At 37.8% G+C, this 18,926-nt stretch overlaps 2 protein-coding genes across 4 annotated transcripts in view; both read left to right on the top strand.

Moving 5' to 3' along the window:
• Positions 1-4,871: 4,871 nt before the first annotated feature.
• On the top strand, positions 4,872-10,016 carry LOC149039045 (uncharacterized). 3 transcript variants are annotated; one of them, XM_089184392.1, is made up of 5 exons: positions 4,872-4,929; positions 5,849-6,036; positions 7,571-7,778; positions 8,751-8,885; positions 9,496-10,016. In XM_089184392.1, the coding sequence occupies exons 2-5, from the start codon at positions 5,904-5,906 to the stop codon at positions 9,590-9,592; spliced, it is 573 nt and encodes a 190-aa protein (XP_089040518.1). In that variant the 5' UTR covers positions 4,872-4,929; positions 5,849-5,903; the 3' UTR covers positions 9,593-10,016. The 3 variants fall into 3 exon arrangements, with proteins under 3 accessions (XP_089040518.1, XP_089040516.1, XP_089040519.1); XM_089184390.1 differs by lacking the exon at positions 4,872-4,929 and having other exon boundaries at positions 5,733-6,036; XM_089184393.1 differs by lacking the exon at positions 4,872-4,929 and having other exon boundaries at positions 5,733-6,036; positions 7,610-7,778.
• Positions 10,017-11,017: 1,001 nt separating this feature from the next.
• The window catches only part of LOC149039046 (uncharacterized), a 41,025-nt gene continuing 33,116 nt past the window's right edge, over positions 11,018-18,926 (top strand). The window contains exon 1 of the mRNA XM_089184398.1: positions 11,018-11,342. Within this exon, the coding sequence (XP_089040524.1) occupies positions 11,155-11,342 (188 nt within the window). The 5' untranslated portion in view covers positions 11,018-11,154. The remainder of the gene's footprint in view (positions 11,343-18,926) is intronic.

The following is an 18,926-nucleotide window of genomic DNA, read 5'->3' on the forward strand; positions in this document are numbered from 1 at the left end:
ATTTTTACAAGGTTCCTCTTATTATTCCCACCAAAAACCATTTAAACGGCATCTCGTGCAAAAAAAAAAAAAAAAAAAATAGGGAAACGCCAATTTATCTTAAAAAAATTGAAAAAATTGGAATAAAGGAAGAATCTTGTTTAGGAACGACTGTGTATCTCTCAGTCGAGGTTTTCGCACTTCAGATTTTTTTTTTGCACGAGATGTCTACATGTAGCAGGTCTAAAAGGCAAGCAGTAGGGTTGTCCAATTGGAAATGCAAAATTTATCGTCCAAATTTTTTTTATCAAATGTCGGTAAAAATTACTTTTAATTTTAATGTTTCGCTATAAGTAAAATATTTTTTCAACATGTGAGATCTTGAATGCAGTCACTTTTAAAATGCAACACAGGAAACAAGATGGAAAAGCAAAGAAAAAAAATTTGACAAGAAAATGTTTTAACCAAATTCCCAAGGCTATTTTTGCAGTGAAATAACTTCGTGGTAGAAACCGTCCTGGATGAAGAAAAACCTTTCATTTTGAACTGAAAGGTTATTTAAGATGTAAATGGTGAAACAGAGAATTAACTCTGAAGTGTAAATTAAAGTGCTATTTAAACCCATGAATAACCCATTGGGCGTTAGCCCTAATAAAGGGAAACAGGGAACCACACGAGGCAAAGAAAAAATCTTTTGACCTCGGTGGGAATCGAACCCACGACCTCCGGATTAGATCTACCGTTACTCTGCCGACTGAGCTACGAGGTCGCACAGAGAAAGTCGGGGACGATTTAGGATGGTGAATCGCGGCGAAGAGAAAGTAAGGGTACATATGAATGTTGTGCCGCGTAGCACTGGGAACACAAATGGTGAAACAGAGAATTAACTCTGAAGTGTAAATTAAAGTGCTATTTAAACCCATGAATAACCCATTGGGCGTTAGCCCTAATAAAGGGAAACAGGGAACCACACGAGGCAAAGAAAAAATCTTTTGACCTCGGTGGGAATCGAACCCACGACCTCCGGATTAGATCTACCGTTACTCTGCCGACTGAGCTACGAGGTCGCACAGAGAAAGTCGGCGACGAAAAACGACATTCATATTTAAGATGTAAACTGGTGAATTTGGGACGAAATTTTGGAAATAAACTTGTTTGAATTATTCGAGTATTCTCTTTGAATTTTGTTTTAGCAGCGGGATTTAAACAAACAATAGGGCTCCAAATACTTTACACCACATCCTCGTGGAAAATTAGGGAAAATTTTTAAAGAGATTTAGAGAATGGACGAGGTTAGCTAAGACCAGATTTGTTTTTGTTTACTGTAACTTTAGACTGAGGAAATTTGAATACCAAACCGAGAAATTGTATTATTTTTCTACTGTATTCCTGGGTTACACCGATCGAATGAAAGCACAAAAGATCTTCTTGCCACTTAAGTTAAAAGTAAATTAACTACAATATCATGTCAAAACCAAATGCCTGGTCCCTAAAGCAACAAAGGATTCGTTTCTCGAGTGTTACTTGTTCTATGAGTTTTGGGAAACAATTTTTTATGGAGCAACAAAAAGACAACCATTCCGATATCAAGAATAAAAACCCAAGGATTCCATAAACTTTGGCCATAAAAAATCTATCATTCCATTTACACCGGCAAAATTTTTTTTTTCAGTTAAACCAGGTTTCACTTAATGAAAATCAGAAACAGAATTGAAAAACTGAATTTTCAAATGTGCTAAATTTTAGGTCGACAAACAACGGTTGAACCCTGTCACTCATATGAGCGACCAAGACAGAATTTCTCCTTACAATATCAACACAGAATCAAGCAGACAAGCGAGGACAATTAAGAAGAAAACTAAATCAGGGGACTACAATTTGATCCACTACCAAATTCTCCAAATTGAAATCATAATTATTTCATAGCAGATAGTAGGGAGAATTATTAATGAGATCTTGGAAGTTAAAGGTCAAGCAGCTGCTAGGAAGAAAACAATATTCAACCGTGTTTAACAAAACAGCTTTAAGACATGTTAAGCTTTGGTGTGAACGGGGTATGTGATTTAATTTTCTCTCCTTGTTTCAACTGCTGTTCTTCCAATTCGATATTTATTGTTCAACAATATGTGGAAAACGTTCAATATTCATTAATACCGTCTAATAAAGTACGATGGAGAGATGCAAATCTAATTTTTCGGCAATAACTCCAATCAATTTAATCAGACGAAATATTTCTTTGACCTCTCGAAATATTTAGTAATTTTTCTTTAGAAGAATTTATAGCAAACTGAACTTAAGACAATCCTGCTCTTTCTTGCCTATAAATATATATATATATATATATATAACTAACTGCAGACAGTACTGTTTCGGCCTTCTGGGTCTCATCATATATATATGTATATATATTTCATCATTTTTATCTTGACCAAGTTTTCTGGCCATTTTTCAAACAAAACATCCTTAATCCTTTACATCCTAAAATCACTATGCATATTCTCCATACTGTTCTCTATACATTTCTTAAGGGTCTGAAAAAAGAATTTGTTTTAAAATTTGAGAGTTTTTAAGCTGCTGATCATTTCCTTTATTCTCATGACCTTAATGTTTGATTCAGGGCTGATATTTTAGGGAGAAACTCGGTGCCAGTTCCTCTTAGGGGTCAAAGGGCTAACGGTGAAAATCTGTCTCTTCCTAACCGACTGGTTGATATTTAATGACAAGTCAAATTAATGGACTAAAAAAAAAAGTTTGTGATCAGGCATTTGTGTTTGAACATAGAGCCTCCAAACGGGAGCTAAACATAGCTGATGGCAAGAAGATGAGATTTTGAGGATGTCACTGAACTGATTACTTTGATTCCTATGAAACAAACAAATTAGCATCTTTGTTGATAAAAATTTTTCGTACGTTTTTTTTTTTTTTTGTTTATGTCGAGGACAACTTTAAATAACATCAATCTGGTTTTAATTGACCAACTATTTGGATAGTTTTTAGTTTCTTTCTTTGTCGCATGTGCAGTTTCATTGACAGTCAAGGTCAAAGTCATCTTGAAAAGGGCCGTTGTCCAATGCATGTCAAAGTTTGACGTTTCAAAAATCACAAAATCAATAGGGTCAAGTCAGGAATTTTGTGAATAAATATAAAATTTGAAGTTTTGTTCGTAATTGAGCAGCAAGTTTTGCTGCTATGTTACTGGACGAGAAACTTCAGCAGTGTCCTTCGATATTATTCTGTCTTTCCATTTTATCTGTTGGTTTTGTCAATCAAATGTCATGAAGTCATTTGTAAGGTTCTGGCAGGTGTTGTCATCTCGCCCTCGAGAGAGGAACCTGGAACCTGGAACCTGCCTTACGTCAGTCAGTCAATTCTTCAATAACGGTTAATGAAAATAGTGGCAACTGTTGTTTAAGCATTGAGCAAGCACTCGTCAAGTGTACACGTGTTTTGTTTTGTCCTTTTCTTTGGTCGATGGTGCTCATAAATGCAATTTGTAGGAAATTTTACAATAGGTCAGTTTAGTTCATTTATCGCATGATTTGATTTTGGAATTTCATTTGGTTTCTTAAAGTGTTGTTTCAGTGCCACCTTAGCAAATATCACATTTTTGTCACATCAGCTATGATACAACTCTGATACGGATTGTTAGGAAAAAAAAAATGAATCTTGGTCACCACGACTGAAGGGTTTCTAAAGCATACGTTTTGAGCATGAGCCCTTCGTCAGAGCGATCAACTGACGAAACAAGTTTTATTTTCAGCTTTAACCATGTTCATGCTGATGTTAAATTCATAGCTGTTTTGTTCAATGCAATGCAATAAATTCCTTCGAGAAAAGTTGCTCTTAATTATAGTTATCAGTGAAAATAACCATATGATCGCTAAAAGTCTGCATAACAATCCGTATCGCAACAAATATTTTAGGATTGGTGGCTCGTTTCAAACTACTCACTTACCAAATAATTAAGTCCATCATTTCAGAGTCCAAGAATACTCCAACCTAAAAATTGGCGAAAAAATGGAGACTTCTCGCAAAAAAGGTTATTAAGAGAGCCACCATTTTTGCGATGTTATTTAACAATTTAAAAGTTCTGATCTCTGCAGTATCCTCTTTATATTCAGCATTCCAGTTTCTCCTCAGGAGCAGATTTTCCATCCTTCCATTTTTCTCGCAATAATAAGAAATTAATATGGATGTGATCAGTGACCGCTTACTGATTTAAATAGTACAAAAATTAGAATACTGCTTACGACGACATACACTCTAGGGAGCTTTGAGGTAAATAAGTTTGTCATAATCTTTGTGGTGTAGGATTCTGAGGGGAAATTATTTAGTAAACAAGTATTGAAACTTCACGTGGCTGCTTTTAATCCTAAGTCCCTTAAGAGTGACTAGCATCTAATTTCTCAATACAATCATTGATCAGCTCTGAATCAAACATTAAGGTCGCGAGAATAAAGGAAATGATCACCGACTGAGAAAGCTCTTTAATGTTAACAAGTTCTCCTTACCAGCACCTTAGGACATTTATGGAAAATATTATGGAGAATATGCATACTGATGTTAGGGTGTAAAGAGTTGACGACAGAATGACATTCGCCAGTGAATCTAACATTACCTACGTCTTTATTTCAGCGTTCGACCGAAAGATAGCGATGAATTTCTGACACAGTTGGTTACAACCTTCGTTTCTCTAAATGCTGAGGCCGACACCCTTTATTAAATAAACTTTCTAATGGAAAAGCCGCTCAAACTAAGCACTAAACACGTGTTCATTCATTTGAATAAGATGTTGCGCTCAGCTCTCTCCACAATATTTTCTCAAAAGACTGTTCACCTTCTGTTTTAGTAGGGTAAAACCGCTTTCCTTTGCTCTTCTTTGCAGCAAACGTCTTCTTTAATCCACTAAATTTATCTTCAGCAGCTAGAACGACACTTCTTGACTTTCCGGTAGGCAACGTCGTTTGATGAAAATTACTCAAATCTTATGAATATGGATTAACAACTCTAGCCAATTAACGGCTGGTATGTCACGCAGTTTTGTTTGCACGCTTAGCCAGTTAATCAAGAATTAAGAAGATCGATAAGCATTGTGTTCTACGAATTTGCACAGGGAGAGGAGAACAAAATTAACATTATTACATTGCAAAAACAATTTGTTTGAAGTTCAACATTTGAAAATGGGAAAGGATTTGAAAAAAAAAATTCATTTTCAAAGGAGGGGCGGAAGAAGGAAAAAAAATGCAAACATGAAGTTTATTTTACTGTTTGCTTCACTTGAATAAAAATTTTACGAAATGAACGCTTTGTGTACTCCGCTTAGGCGATAAAATGACAGGGTTGAAAAACGCAAAAGGAACCGAATAATTTGCGGTTAATTCGCTATCAAGGGGGCATAGAAATAACAGATAACGCGTTGTTATTCCCTGAAGGCAGGTCACACGGGGAAACTGATCCTCACGCCAGGAAGGCGAGATAAAGATTGAACTAAACAATAAAAAAAATACATATATATATTTTTATATATCCCCGATATCTTGGTTGGAAAAGACAAACTTTCGCCAGGGTCTAAAAGAAAACCTGTTCATCTTCATTTTTACAAAAACTGTCAATGAACATAAATGTTAAATTAGGAAAGATATTCAATCTGTTGAAGTGAACAACGAGAAGTGCAATGAAGATATTGTGTTTGCGAGTTAATTTCAATGTTTTTCCTTCTCTAAAAGGGACCTGGAAACGGGCTCTTTGAGGTCACGCAAGTTTGAAATCACGCGATGTTGTTCTCGTTTTTCACATGTGATCTGAATTTGTTTATGATCAGCTTACAATATCAACACACAGTTCCGAACCGAACTTTTACCGCTCGTAGATGGGTCTATGTGCTTCTGGTGAACCAAAAAACTACGAAACGATAAATCCCTACGATGGAGACACCTTTCTTTGCTTTCGGCATGGCGAAGGAACGTATCATTACAGCAATGGTGACACGTACAAGGGACAATGGCGATGGAATACCTTACACGGACATGGCTTTTACACACATGCAAATGGAGAAGTGTGAGTAAGGTTACATATGCTGTTTTTTTAGTAATGAATCTAGACTTTGATTAAACATTTGATGGGCGATAATGTTGGGGCAGATGTTTCATTCTTTCATTTCATGGCGCCTAGACGATTTTTAATCTCAATTAACGTTAGTTTTGTATGTGTAAGATTTAATGGCACAGCAAAGAAGAGTGAAACGGATCATTTCAATTTCGAGCTATCTTTCTGTTGTATTTATAGAATTCCATTTCATTATCAAACGGGTAGACTGCCCGTTGTCTTCATGCAGAACCTCTTGTTAACTGTAGCGTGCCCGTGATTAATCCATTTCGCTTAGTTAATGATTTTGCTACCCCAGTCTACGCATCCTAGTTTCGCTAACAAGAAGCGTGTACGAAAGTGACCGAGCTAGCACAAAATGACTTCATGCATATGGCTATTGCTGGATATTCATTTATTTGCTTGGCAATAAAACCTCAGTTACCTCCAGTTTTAGTGGGTAGACCGATGCACTTTCGTTTTTCCCCTTTTGCCTGGTAACCAGGCCTTCCTTTCTTAAAAATTTTGTTCCTCTTATCAACAAAATTTTTTCAATTTAATTCAAATTTTTGCTCAGAGAGAACGAGAATATGTGGATGTGAAACCTCTCAAAAACAGCTCGTCAAAGCAAATTTTAATCTATAAACAAATTGGAGTTTGCTTTTCTTTTACTTGTTGTGAAAAGCAAAATCAGCGAACGTGACTTCCCACACATTGACCAAGCTTTAAATCCCAAAACTTGTAGACCTTTTCTTCTGAACCATTCGCTCGCGAACGCAAATTATTTACCTTAAACTCCTCCGTATTTAAGGATACAACACTTGTATTCTGCTGGAAAGCCGACTTGACTCTTACGGTTCTAAAACGCCACCCCAGTCAGGCTCAGTTGAAAATTCCTAACCCGCCGGGCACGGATGACGGTCAAATGCCTGTGGGTTCCCAGGGGAGAGATGTTGAAGCTTCGAATTGATCGGCGCATGAGTTGAAGACCTGGTGATCTTTTTGCTGTAATTTCCTCCGAGAAATAAAAATAGGTTTACAATTTCAAAACTATTGAAACCCAAAGGTAAGAAGATCACACACGCCACCTTGTAACTCTTTCTTTTCTATTGCTTTTTCTCGGCGTAAATTTTCTATTTAACAGCAAAAAGAAGCGGTAAAAATTTTTTAGAACGACGTGACAACCGTTCTACGGTCATTATCAAGTTTCAAATGTTGAAAAAATAGGAACATAAACTTATAAGCGCAATTCTTTGTAGCCTTTTGCTTTGTGCTTTTAATCCATTAAAGAACTGTTTAGTAGTCTGTAACGGTTTATTCTTTAAAAAAACAATGAGCAACCCAGTGTACATCGTGAAGAACTCGTGATTGCATCGTGATTATTTAAAACCCCTATTTAGAAGGTGGATGCTATATAACTGACGCGTAGGTCACGCAATCATCGCAAGTAGAAGATTTGCTACATTGACAAGTATTTGCTTGATCGAAAGCACATTTGAACCAACAGACAAAATCGACGATTTCAAAATGGGGCTATGTATTTCAGTGAAACGAAAAGATTATGAAGACATTGTACGCTACGATGGTGGGACTTTGCTTTGTTTCAAACACGGAGAAGGAACAAATCTTTACGAAAATGGCGATATATACAAAGGGCAATGGAAATGGAATCAAATGCACGGTCATGGAGTTTATACACACGCTAACGGAGGAGTGTGAGTAGAGTAGCTTAAATTGATTATCTCCAAAACCAGTGATAGTTTATTGATATAACCGAACATGTTTACTCAAACAAGGTAGCAATCAAGATGCCACAAGTCACGTAAACAATGCCATGCAATTATCTGTTACAAAAACCTCACACGCTTCTTGACAGCTCCCAATCCGATTTGAATTTTCCAAGGCCAAAGTTTGCAATATAGATATTGAGACGCTTCGAAATCACCTACACTTAGCCTTCTTTAAAACACGTCGAAGCTGAAACACTCTAAATTGCGTAATCTTCCTGTTTTTTCTCAGGCATTTTCTTCTCTTATGAGGGAAGGTGCCTCCTACCTTAAACGCTCTCACCTGGACGCGTTGCTACCCAGGGTATGGTTTTGCACCCTTCTGTCGTGGAACAAGTTTTCAGTTCACATAGCATGAAATAGGGTCAATGCTCCGAGTCACCTCCGAAAACGTAAAAATATTGGACACCACTGAGGAAACTGCGTAAAAGATGGTTCAAATATTGTTTTTTTTAATTTATTTATTTTATTTCTTCATTTAAAAAGACAATCGCAAGCGTGATCTGTGATGACACTTCAGATCTGTGATCTGTGATGACACCTCATCAAGACAATAATAATAATAATCTTTAATTGTCACTTCCACTCTGCCCAACAGTGCATCAAAACTTTGGAGAGAATTTTTACAATGATCATTCATGTACGTCGATTTATTAACACTTCTCCGACACATCGGTTGATGATCTTCCAGGAAAGTAATTTCTATCAATTACCAAAAAAGTGGCCAACAGATCTTTTTTCATGAAAATGTTACCACAAAAGCGGCGTAATGTATAAAAAGTACCCTTGATATTAGCGCGTGAAGAACTGATAATTCAGATGTTTTTGTACTGTCCTCTTTGATCAAGGTCATCATATAAATTCTTACGTTTACCTCTTCGTATTATTTTGATGTCATAGAAAACAAGGATATTTTTATCAAAATGAGTACATCGGAAGAGATCCTGGAAATTTATTTGCTGCTACAACATGTTGCACTGGGTCATGTTTTGGGGGTGCTCAATCAGAACCTATTGCAAGTGATGAGGAGATAAGGTAAAATTTTCATTCTGAAGAAAAAAAAAAGAAAGCTTACACATTCGTTTAGTCTGAATGATTGCGTGAATGCCTAAGGAGAGACACCCAAAAGGACGTTCCTTAGACTTCTTCCCATCACAGGGAAGGTCTACGAATAGGGTCCGTTTTGAGGCCAATTGTGACAGATTCATAAACCCTTGTAAACCCTTTTACTTCCAAGAACTTAAGGTAATTCTCCTAGCTAATGATGAAACATTATTCCTTTGTGAGCATAATAATATATGAGCATAATAATAATCTTTAATTGTCACTTCCACTCTGCCCAAAAGTGCATCAAAACTTTTAAGAGAACTTTTACAGTGATCGTTATTGGGAAAAAAAAGCACCCCTTGGCCTCAGTTATGTTGCAAATGACTTTTTGATGGTGTTGCGTGACGTCCACGAAATAATGTGGTGTGACTTCCTCTTGGCTTCAGTTATGTTGCAAATTGTTGCAAATGATTTTTTGATGGTGTTGCGTGGCGCTCACGAAATAGTGTCGTGTGACTTCCGTTAAATATCTGGGAGACTTCGACCGAAGATGAAAATAATTGAAACATTCGCATGAATTAATATTTATCTCTTTCAGAAAACAAGCGATGGAAGAAAAAGCCGAACAGAAGGCTAAAGAAAGAGAGGCACGGCAACGCCGAAGGGACGAAATACGACAGAAGTATTTAACATAATTCAGATCTATCTGAACGTCCATACAAGAGATATGAACATTCCTCTCCAGATAGCCATAGGGTGTGTAAAATACAGGATGACCTTTTGTTCTGGAAAATCTGCGTGAGTGCAAACGATGCAGAATAGGGCGTCACGCAAGTAAATCACGCGAGAAAACGCGTATGTTCCTGGCACCCTCTGTTGAAAGAGACATAGCATATTTAAGGAGAGATGTAGGTGAAGGATAAAAGTTGGAGCCAAAGCTCTATTGCGTACATCGCCTGTATAAACAGAAATTCAATTAGATCACGTTTTTATTGATTATAATTCCTGGCTGAATTCGTTGACTCATTCCGGTAGAAATTTGGCCCATTTCTCACCTCAGTGCGCGAACCAGAAATGTTTGAGCGTGCTAGTGTTTTTTATAATAAAGTTCGGATATAACGCGCGCTGTCATTGGTTAAAAGAGCGTGCTCTATGAGAGTATAGTGCATAGAGCTGAGCCAAAGCTGTCACGCTATCTGCCAAATTGTAATATGTTCAACCTTTTCCTTGACTTCTTTTTAGCTTTTTTCCGATAATTGAAACTGAAATTTCGGAACAAGCGAGCCAGCAAGTAGCAACAAAACAACCAAACACTTGACTTCGTCTCGTGTTTCTCCCTACACTTCTTTCGTGCTCTAGCCGCTTCCTGCGTGCTTTATAACAGAACAGAGCACGGTCAAGGCTTCTCTATTTGTTAAATAGAGCATGCTGACGACATTGTTGTTCGCTTTGGAAATAAAGTTTGTTTTGAAAATTGAAAGTAATGCATGGGGAATTTGACGGATTCTTTATTTTAAAACAAATAGAGAAGCCTTGACTGTGCTCTGTTCTGTTATAAAGCACTTAGGAAGCGGCTAGAGCACTCAAGAAGTGGGGAGAAACACGACACGTAGTCGAGTGTTTCTCCCTACACTTCTTTCGTGCTCTAGCCGCTTCATTCGTGCTTTATAACAGAACAGAGCACAGTCAAGGCTTCTCTATTTGTTAATTAGAATGTCCTCATGAAAAATGATGCGTACATTTATATTCTCGAAAACATTAGGGATATGTAGGAATTTCACTTACGTACTTTTCTCCTTGATTAAGGTTCCCGGTGGGAGATCTAATTCTAAGCATTCTTGGAAGTTCGGAAATGTGATTTGAGGTTATTATTTTTATTAAACCTACAAACATACTATTTCTTTCCACGTGAATTTCTGAGCTAATTTTTCTAATTTTGACTTTCACTAAGTGGGGAGGGGTAGCATGCGAGACTACTTCCGTTCACGGTTGACAACTTCCGTCAACATCTGCTTCACCACAATACCTCATTCATTGCTTTCAGTATGAATGAGCTAAAAAACAATGACCAACCCAGTGTAGATCGTGAACAACTCGTCATTGCATCGTGATTATGAAAACCCATATTTAGAGGGTTGGAAGGCCGTGTAACGCGTTGGTCACGCGATCATCCCAAGTATTAGATCTACTACATTGGCAAGTATTTAGTTGGTCGAAGGCCGCATTTGAACCAACAGACAAAATCGACGATTTCAAAATGGGGCTGTGTATTTCAGTGGAACGAGAAGATTTTGAAGACGTTGTGCGCTACGATGGTGGGACTTTGCTTTGTTTCAAACACGGAGAAGGAACAAATCTCTACGAAAATGGCGATATGTACAAAGGGCAATGGAAATGGAATCAAATGCACGGTCATGGAGTTTATACACACGCTAACGGAGAAGTGTGAGTATTAAATCAAATTAAATATTCCAAAACCAAAGTATTCAATGTAGAATTTGTGATACTTCGAAATCACTTACACTTTACATTCTTTAAAACGGGTCGAAACTGAAACACAAAAAAGTGCGCAATCTCCCTGTCTAGCATGTCTTTCTCAAGCATTTCCTCATAGATCATTTTTACGTGACGTCACAGAATTAATTTCCGCCATGTTGGTGCCCATCTTAGTGTCATGTTTCATTCATTATTACATGGAAACACGGTCCAAATTTATAGTTCCGTCCAGTTTACAATCGAAAAAATTTAAATGTATGGCGTCTGTCGAAAAAATTGCTATTCCTTCTTCTGATCCAAACCATGTCGTCCAAATTCCATTGTCTGATCACGTTTAAAAAAACTGGATGTAAAAGTTAGAGAACGTTATCTAAAGAAGATCTCGACTATCGGAATCGATCCTGTTTTGATAGATTGGAAACGCTTCGAGCCTGATTGGTTACCGTCGGTGGAATCGACTGACTTGCACTGCTATTTGGTTCTCGAGACTAGCTATTATGCGCAAAAACAACTTAAAGACTTCCGCAGTCTCGAGGTTTACAATCAAATGGTGTCGCGCTTTGTTTGCAACGTTCAAGGACATATTATCGGAAACAAGTTCGTGGTGTTGGCAAAAGTGCGACACTAGCAGCAGAACGATACCTTGATTCAAATCTGGATTATTACCGCGAAGGATGGAACAATAAACTGCGCTCATAGCTAGGGTGCTATTTTACCGTGAGGCTTGGACAAAGGTCAATGGAAGGCTTTCTTGTATGCAAATTAAGTGCCTTGGATACTTTCCAGTTTCGCAAACAAGGTGGAATACTCTCGTGTCCGCGATATTAACTTTAAGTCCGCTAAGAAAATGAAAGACGACCTTGATGAAAAGAAAGAGAATCTCATTGAGGGACTTCAGGTTTCTTAGAGCTCGGAAGTCTTCTGTTTCACCAAAAGCCCCGTTAAGAAACCAGAAGTGCCAGCGCCGACGGAAGCGGAAATGGAAAACTTTTATTTTGACCTCAGCAAATGCAAAAGAAAGCCTCTATTGCTGAGCTTGGTGCGCACTGATCCGGCTGATTCGATATCGAAGGAACTGTCGATAACCTTTTCTCCAGGTTCATCAAGTTTTTGTTTTTTGGACTTTAATTTATCCCGAAGGTGTCTTTCACGTTCTCCTGGAACACGTTTCGGCTCACGACCTCTGGCTCTCTCGTCTCGCAAGGTTGCAACTTTCTGATGACCTAGATTTTGGGTCGGAACTCAATCTGGATGAACTCGTTTCCATGTGTCTAGTGGCGTGAGCAAACTGATAATTCGACTAGTACAGTATTTTTGTTGCGTGATTTTTAAGGTTTATATGTAATAAATTCTTTTGAATTCATTCAGTGCCACCGATGCTTGGCCACTGCTTCGATTGCCCTCATTAATTTGTTTTTTTTTAAGCTTTGCCAGAACAGCAATATATGTAGACACATTGTCTAGAATATGTAAATTTTTTCTTTGGCACCTTTTGACTTAAAATGTTTGTTCAATTTTACGATAGTTGTATTTAGTTGTTTATAATTTATTTTCTCTCCTGCTGTTCATGTTTTGTTTTTAAAACCATTCTGCTCAAATACAGAAACATTGTCGAGGAGTGTCTTAGGGACCGGTCATTATTTATCGCCTGGGGGGGGTCGGAGTATTTTTGTTGTCACATCGGAGCATTTACCTGATCCCCCCGTAGAGTATCTAGTTTTTTAGAGATCCCCCCTTATCGGTAGTGGAAAGTTTCATGATCCCCCCCCCCCCCTTTTCTCCCAGCCACCGCCAAATAACTTTTTGAATATGCAAGTGATATTTTAATAGTGGTACTTACGTCTCATGGACCTTGAACCACAACGGTAAATATTTGCTCGTCAGATACGAACTGAATTGTCGAGGAAGTGCCAATCTCAGGCTGTTCATCCAAATCCACGAAAACATAGTCATCGTCGCTCTCTGCCTCTCCACTTTCGGATTCTTCATCCTCGGATTCCACGTCATCTTCATCACTCGACAGTTCTTCTGTTATCACAGTCTCTTTATTCTGTCGGTACTAGTGACATCGAATGGCCTTCACTTTGTCAAGTTTCCGACCCACAGTCGTCAAACCATGCTTGTTGAGATACAGGTCTAGTTCTCTTACCCGCAACTTTTCAACTTTGCCACCCTCGATGAGGTTATCCCATTGAAAGTCCTTGTACGTTCGTTCGGCCTCTTGCCTTCTTCGCTCCTGAGCTGCTCTTGTTCTGATGTCCTTTCGGATCTCAATATCCTTCAAATGATTAACATATGCAATGACGTGCTTCTCTTCCACATTATATTTTAAGCAGAAGCTCTTCATGGTATCCTGATCGTTTCTGATACTGTCAGAATGTTCCTCGTACAGATCTTTAATACATTTTCTTGGAAGGTAATCATCTGGTGTCCTGCCCGTCGATTCCGTCTGATAGATGTCCATGAAATGTCCAGGATTGTTTGAATCTGGTACAGGTTGCGGAATTCTTTCCGTTTCTGGACCGACCCATCTATTGTTAGAACACCAGGAACAGAGATTGGAACTTTCTTCTCTTGACTCTTTACAGGCGTCACGACAGAATTCCATAAAAAGTTCTCCACGAATATAGTGGTCTTCCATAAACGATTCGATCTTTCGGAAGTATGCTGCACCGGGCGCTTGCTCTTTGTTTCGTTCTGATGCACCCCGATAGTTGTCGAGGTAAACAGAATTGAAAAAGAATAATTCATCAGGGGACTCGCTTACTTAAGGGCAGTGGTGATGTCGCGAAGTGTGTCCTCCTTGACCACTGTCAATGAGGCCTTTAATTCAGCATCCGATTTGCTCTCATTTATCGACAACAGACGAAAGAACCTTTATACAGAAGAGCATACCTTAAGGTCGTTTGCAAGTGATGAGCTCAAATATTTCCAGGAAGCTCGAGAGCGAGTGAAGGCCATACACCAAGAGCTGCAGAAAGCCTCCAATGCGCTCACGACCACCCTCGTGAGCTTGAAGAGAAAGTTCCCATCTCCCATGGGGAACAACGGCCAATCCCGAAGAAAAAAAGAAAACAAGAGAAAAGTGAAAAAAGTCAAGGAGAAAAGGTTGCATCAGCGAGCAGCAATTCTCCTAGAAAAACTTACCTCAAAAGAGGTAGCTAAAGAGGTTTTCGATTCACTCGAAAAGAATACTTACAAATGTGTCTCAAGTATTAATGCAGGATTCACTGCGAGATTTGTCAAGCGTCTCCACCTGGATCCTCTGCTATGGCTTTTGGAAAGAGGCGTGTTTGAAACAGAGCTGGCACGCAATTTGAAAGTGGTAGTGGCCAGAATGAACGAAGAGAATGGCAGTAATGGTGCTGAAAAAGGGTCAAGTTCGGGCGAGGATTCAGATGAATCTGACGAGGAGACTGTGCAAGAGCCAGTGGAGAGGGCTGCCGAAGATTCTGACACGGAAGCGGAACAAGATACAGCCTCACCAAAATAAACACTTTTTTATTTGTTGTTTTCATTCGGCCGCGTATTAAAATAATGAAAGTTTATGATTTTAGATTACGATTCTCTATAAAACAAACTGAAACGTTATGAAACAATTTTGAGCAATTGTAAGTATTCCATTCTCAAAATCTTGATTACCTTTCTAATTTAGATCGTGCCTGAATAAAAACGTGTATGTTAGACTACGATAGTGATTCTTTTTTACAAAATGGAGGGTCTGTAAAAGGGTTTGGGTTTTGTGTCTGGGCTAGAATAGAGTTTATATAATACAAAATACAACTGAACGTGGTCTTGAATATATGGTTGGGGGTTTAGAGTCCCATCGGCAAATCCTACCAAAGTATTTACAAATGCAATCACCCGGGGTCCCGGCGCGACCTAAAATTCCTTTTTTTTGGTCTGATCCCCCCCATTATGCTTGTCAATTACGGCTGATCCCCCCTAAAGGTCTTCAAAAAACCATGTGATCCCCCCCTAAATACTCCGACCCCCCCAGGCGATAAATAATGACCGGTCCCTTAATATTGCCCTCAAATTTTTGTCTCTTACGCCTCCTTACCTGGAGAGAGCCCTGGAAACGACAGGAGAAAAGAAAGGGTAGATCAACCTCTTTCCGAAAGGTTGTTGGTGTCGATTTTAAAGTGAACAGTTGTCTTTATGCTGTCACCAAAAGGAAAAAAAAGCTCTGCCTTTGTTCTTGATGAGTTAGGTCCCAGGCGAGTGCGAATCGAAGTACAGTAGAACCCCGTTGATTGATGGATGCCATTTCGTCTCGAGCTTTTACAAGGTAAATAATTCTTAAAGCAGAGCATTTTTGATAAAATTGAAGTGTCAATGGTTACTTTCGTTCATCGTGTAAATCTCATTGTAGAGTTAAGTAACCAAAAAAATAAGGAATAACATGTTACACTTTTTTCAGTTGAAGACAAATACTGTCTAGCATCCGCCATGATAGTTCATGTACAACCACGTGACTTATTGTGATAGAATCTGTATGAATTCGTCGCAACAGCAACACATATTTATTATATAATTGTTCTTGTCTTGATTGCCTATTTACTCCTTCATTTCTTTTCATTTCTGAACTTTTTTGATACTATATAAAGCTAAATGTGCCTGCAGTTTTTCAGCTCTAAGTATGTTTTAATCCTTTTACCTTTAAGAGTGTCTGGCTTCAAGTTTCTCCTTACAGTATCACCCTTGTATCATATGTTAAGGTCATGGGATTCAGCAAATGATCACCAATTTAACAAGCTCCTGATTGTCCAAGAAAAAGTCCTTGTCAGTATAATGGAAAGTGTACAGGGTACAGTGTGGAAAATATGTAAATGCTAATATGAAAGTGCACTTTTAGGATTCTTTTTCAGTTGATTGTTACGTTTGTATCTCGCGCACTTTTAGGATTCTCTTTTATTTGATTATAACGTTTTTGTATCTCGCGCACTTTTAGGATTCTCTTTCATTTGATAATAACGTTTGTATCTTGCGCACTTTTTAGGGATTCTCTTTCAGCTGATTATTACGTTAGTATCTCGCGCACTTTTAGGATTCTCTTTCAGCTGATTATTACGTTTGTATCTCGTGCACTTTTAGGTTTCTCTTTCATTTGATTATTACGTTTGTATCTCGTGCACTTTTAGGATTCTCTTTCATTTGATTATTACGTTTGTATCTCGTGCACTTTTAGGATTCTCTTTCATATGATTATTACGTTTGTATCTCGTACACTTTTAGGATTCTCTTTCATTTGATTATTACGTTTGCATCTTGCGCACTTTTTAGGATTCTCTTTCAGCTGATTATTACGTTAGTATCTCGCGCACTTTTAGGATTCTCTTTCAGCTGATAATTACGTTTGTATTTCGCACACTTTTAGAATTTTCTTTCATTTGATTATTACGTTTGTATCTCGCGCACTTTTAGGATTATTTTTTTATTTGATTATTACGTTTGCATCTTGCGCACTTTTAGAATTCTCTTTCATTTGATTATTACGTTTGTATCTCGCGCACTTTTAGGATTCTCTTTCATTTGATTATAACGTTTGGATCTCGTGCACTTTTCGGATTCTCTTTCATTTGATTATACGATTGTATCTCGCGCACTTTTAGGATTCTCTGTCAATTGATCATTACGATTGTATCTCGCACACTTTTAGGATTATTTTTTATTTGATTATTACGTTTGTATCTTGCGCACTTTTTAGGATTCTCTTTCAGCTGATTATTACGTTAGTATCTCGTGCACTTTTAGGATTCTCTTTCATTTGATTATTACGTTTGTATCTCACGCACTTTTAGGATTCTCTCTCACCTGGTTATTACGTTTGTATCTCGTGCACTTTTAGGATTCTCCTTCATTTGATTATTACGTTTGTATCTCGCGCACTTTTAGGATTCTCTGTCATTTGATTATTATGTTTGTATTTCGCTCACTTTTAGATTCTCTGTCATTCGATTATTAAGTTTATATCTCGTGCACTTTTAGGAGTCTCATTTGACTATTACGTTTGTATCTTGTGCCCTTTTAGGATTGTCTTTCAGTTGATTATTACGTTTGTATCTCGCGCACTTTAAGGATTGTCTGTCATTTGATTATTGCGTTTGTATTTCGCGTACTTTTAGGATTCTTTTTCAGTTGATTATTAAGTTTGTATCTCGCGCACTTTTAGGATTTTCTGTCATTCGATTATTACGTTTGTATCTCGCGCACTTTAAGGATTCTCTGTCATTCGATTATTACGTTTGTATCTCGCGCACTTTTGGGAGTCTCTCTCATTTGACTATTACGTTTGTATCTTGCGCACTTTTAGGATTGTCTGTCATTCGATTATTACGTTTGTATCTCGTGCACCTTTAGGCTTCTCTGTCATATGATTATAACGTTTGTATCTCGCGCACCTTTAGGATTCTCTTTCATTTGATTATTATGTTTGTATCTCGCGCACTTTTAGGATTCTCTGTCGTTTGATTATTACGTTTGTATCTCGCGCACTTTTAGGATTCTTTTCAGTTGATTATTACGCTAGTATCTTGCGCACTTTTAGGATTTTCTTTCAATTGACTATTACGTTTGTATCTCGCGCACTTTTAGGATTCTCTTTCAGTTGATTATTACGTTAGTATCTTGCACACTTTTAGGATTCTTTTTTATTTGATTATTACGTTTGTATCTGGCACACTTTTAGGATTCTCTGTCATTTGATTATTATGTTTGATCTCACGCACTTCAGGATTAACTTCCACTCAATTGTTACGGTAGCATCTCGCCCACATTAAGAATGCTCTTTAAATGGAACTTTCTGTTAGTATCTCGTGAACTTTTAGGGTTCTCTTTACGTTTACGTCTGTATCACACGCATTTAAAGATTCTTTTTCATTGAATCGCTACGTTAGTATCTCGTGCATTTCCCATTGGATTGCTATGTATGTATGTCGTGCACTTTTGGGATTCTCTTTCATTGGATTGTTACGTCAGGATCTGGCGCAGTTTAGTATTCTCTTTCAATGGATTATTACGATTGTATCTTGCGTAATTTTAGTATTCTCTTTCGACTGTTTGTTGCATCAGTTTCTCATGCATTTTTGGGATTCTCTCTGATCAGATTGTTACCTCAGTATCTCGCACGCTTTTAGATTCTCTTTCATTGAATTGTTACGTTGATTTTTCGTTTATTTTAAGAATTCTCTTTGATTAGATTGTTACATTGGCATATCCCGCACTTTTAGGATTCTCTTGCATTGGATTGTAATGTATGTATGTCGTGCACTTTAAGTATTCTCTTTCATTGAATGTTACGTCAGTATTTATGCCAAAAAATTGCCCTTGTCGTCGCATTGCCGTAATCCATCATGCTAGCAAATGCATTTCTTACTCTAATTTTCTTAAATCCTGAATTTTACTTACGAAAAAATCTCGAGTAATTTAACAGCAAGTTAAGAAAACCACGTTTCGTTTCACTGGTGACAGCCTACTTTTACGTCTACTTCTTACTATCCGTTGTAAGCGCCGACATCGATCTGTCGATTT

Source organism: Pocillopora damicornis, chromosome 10 (genome assembly GCF_964200805.1).
Source record: "Pocillopora damicornis chromosome 10, jaPocDami1.2, whole genome shotgun sequence".
Classification (NCBI taxonomy): Eukaryota; Metazoa; Cnidaria; class Anthozoa; order Scleractinia; family Pocilloporidae; genus Pocillopora; species Pocillopora damicornis.

What these genes read in the sequence shown, in the direction of transcription:
- LOC149039045 (XM_089184392.1), top strand. Translation starts at nt 5,904, where the DNA reads ATGGAGACACCTTTCTTTGCTTTCGGCATGGCGAAGGAACGTATCATT. An exon ending in ACACACGCTAACGGAGGAGT is followed by an intron (nt 7,779 to 8,750) that starts GTGAGTAGAGTA and finishes TTGATGTCATAG; the next exon opens with AAAACAAGGATATTTTTATC. An exon ending in GCAAGTGATGAGGAGATAAG is followed by an intron (nt 8,886 to 9,495) that starts GTAAAATTTTCA and finishes TATCTCTTTCAG; the next exon opens with AAAACAAGCGATGGAAGAAA.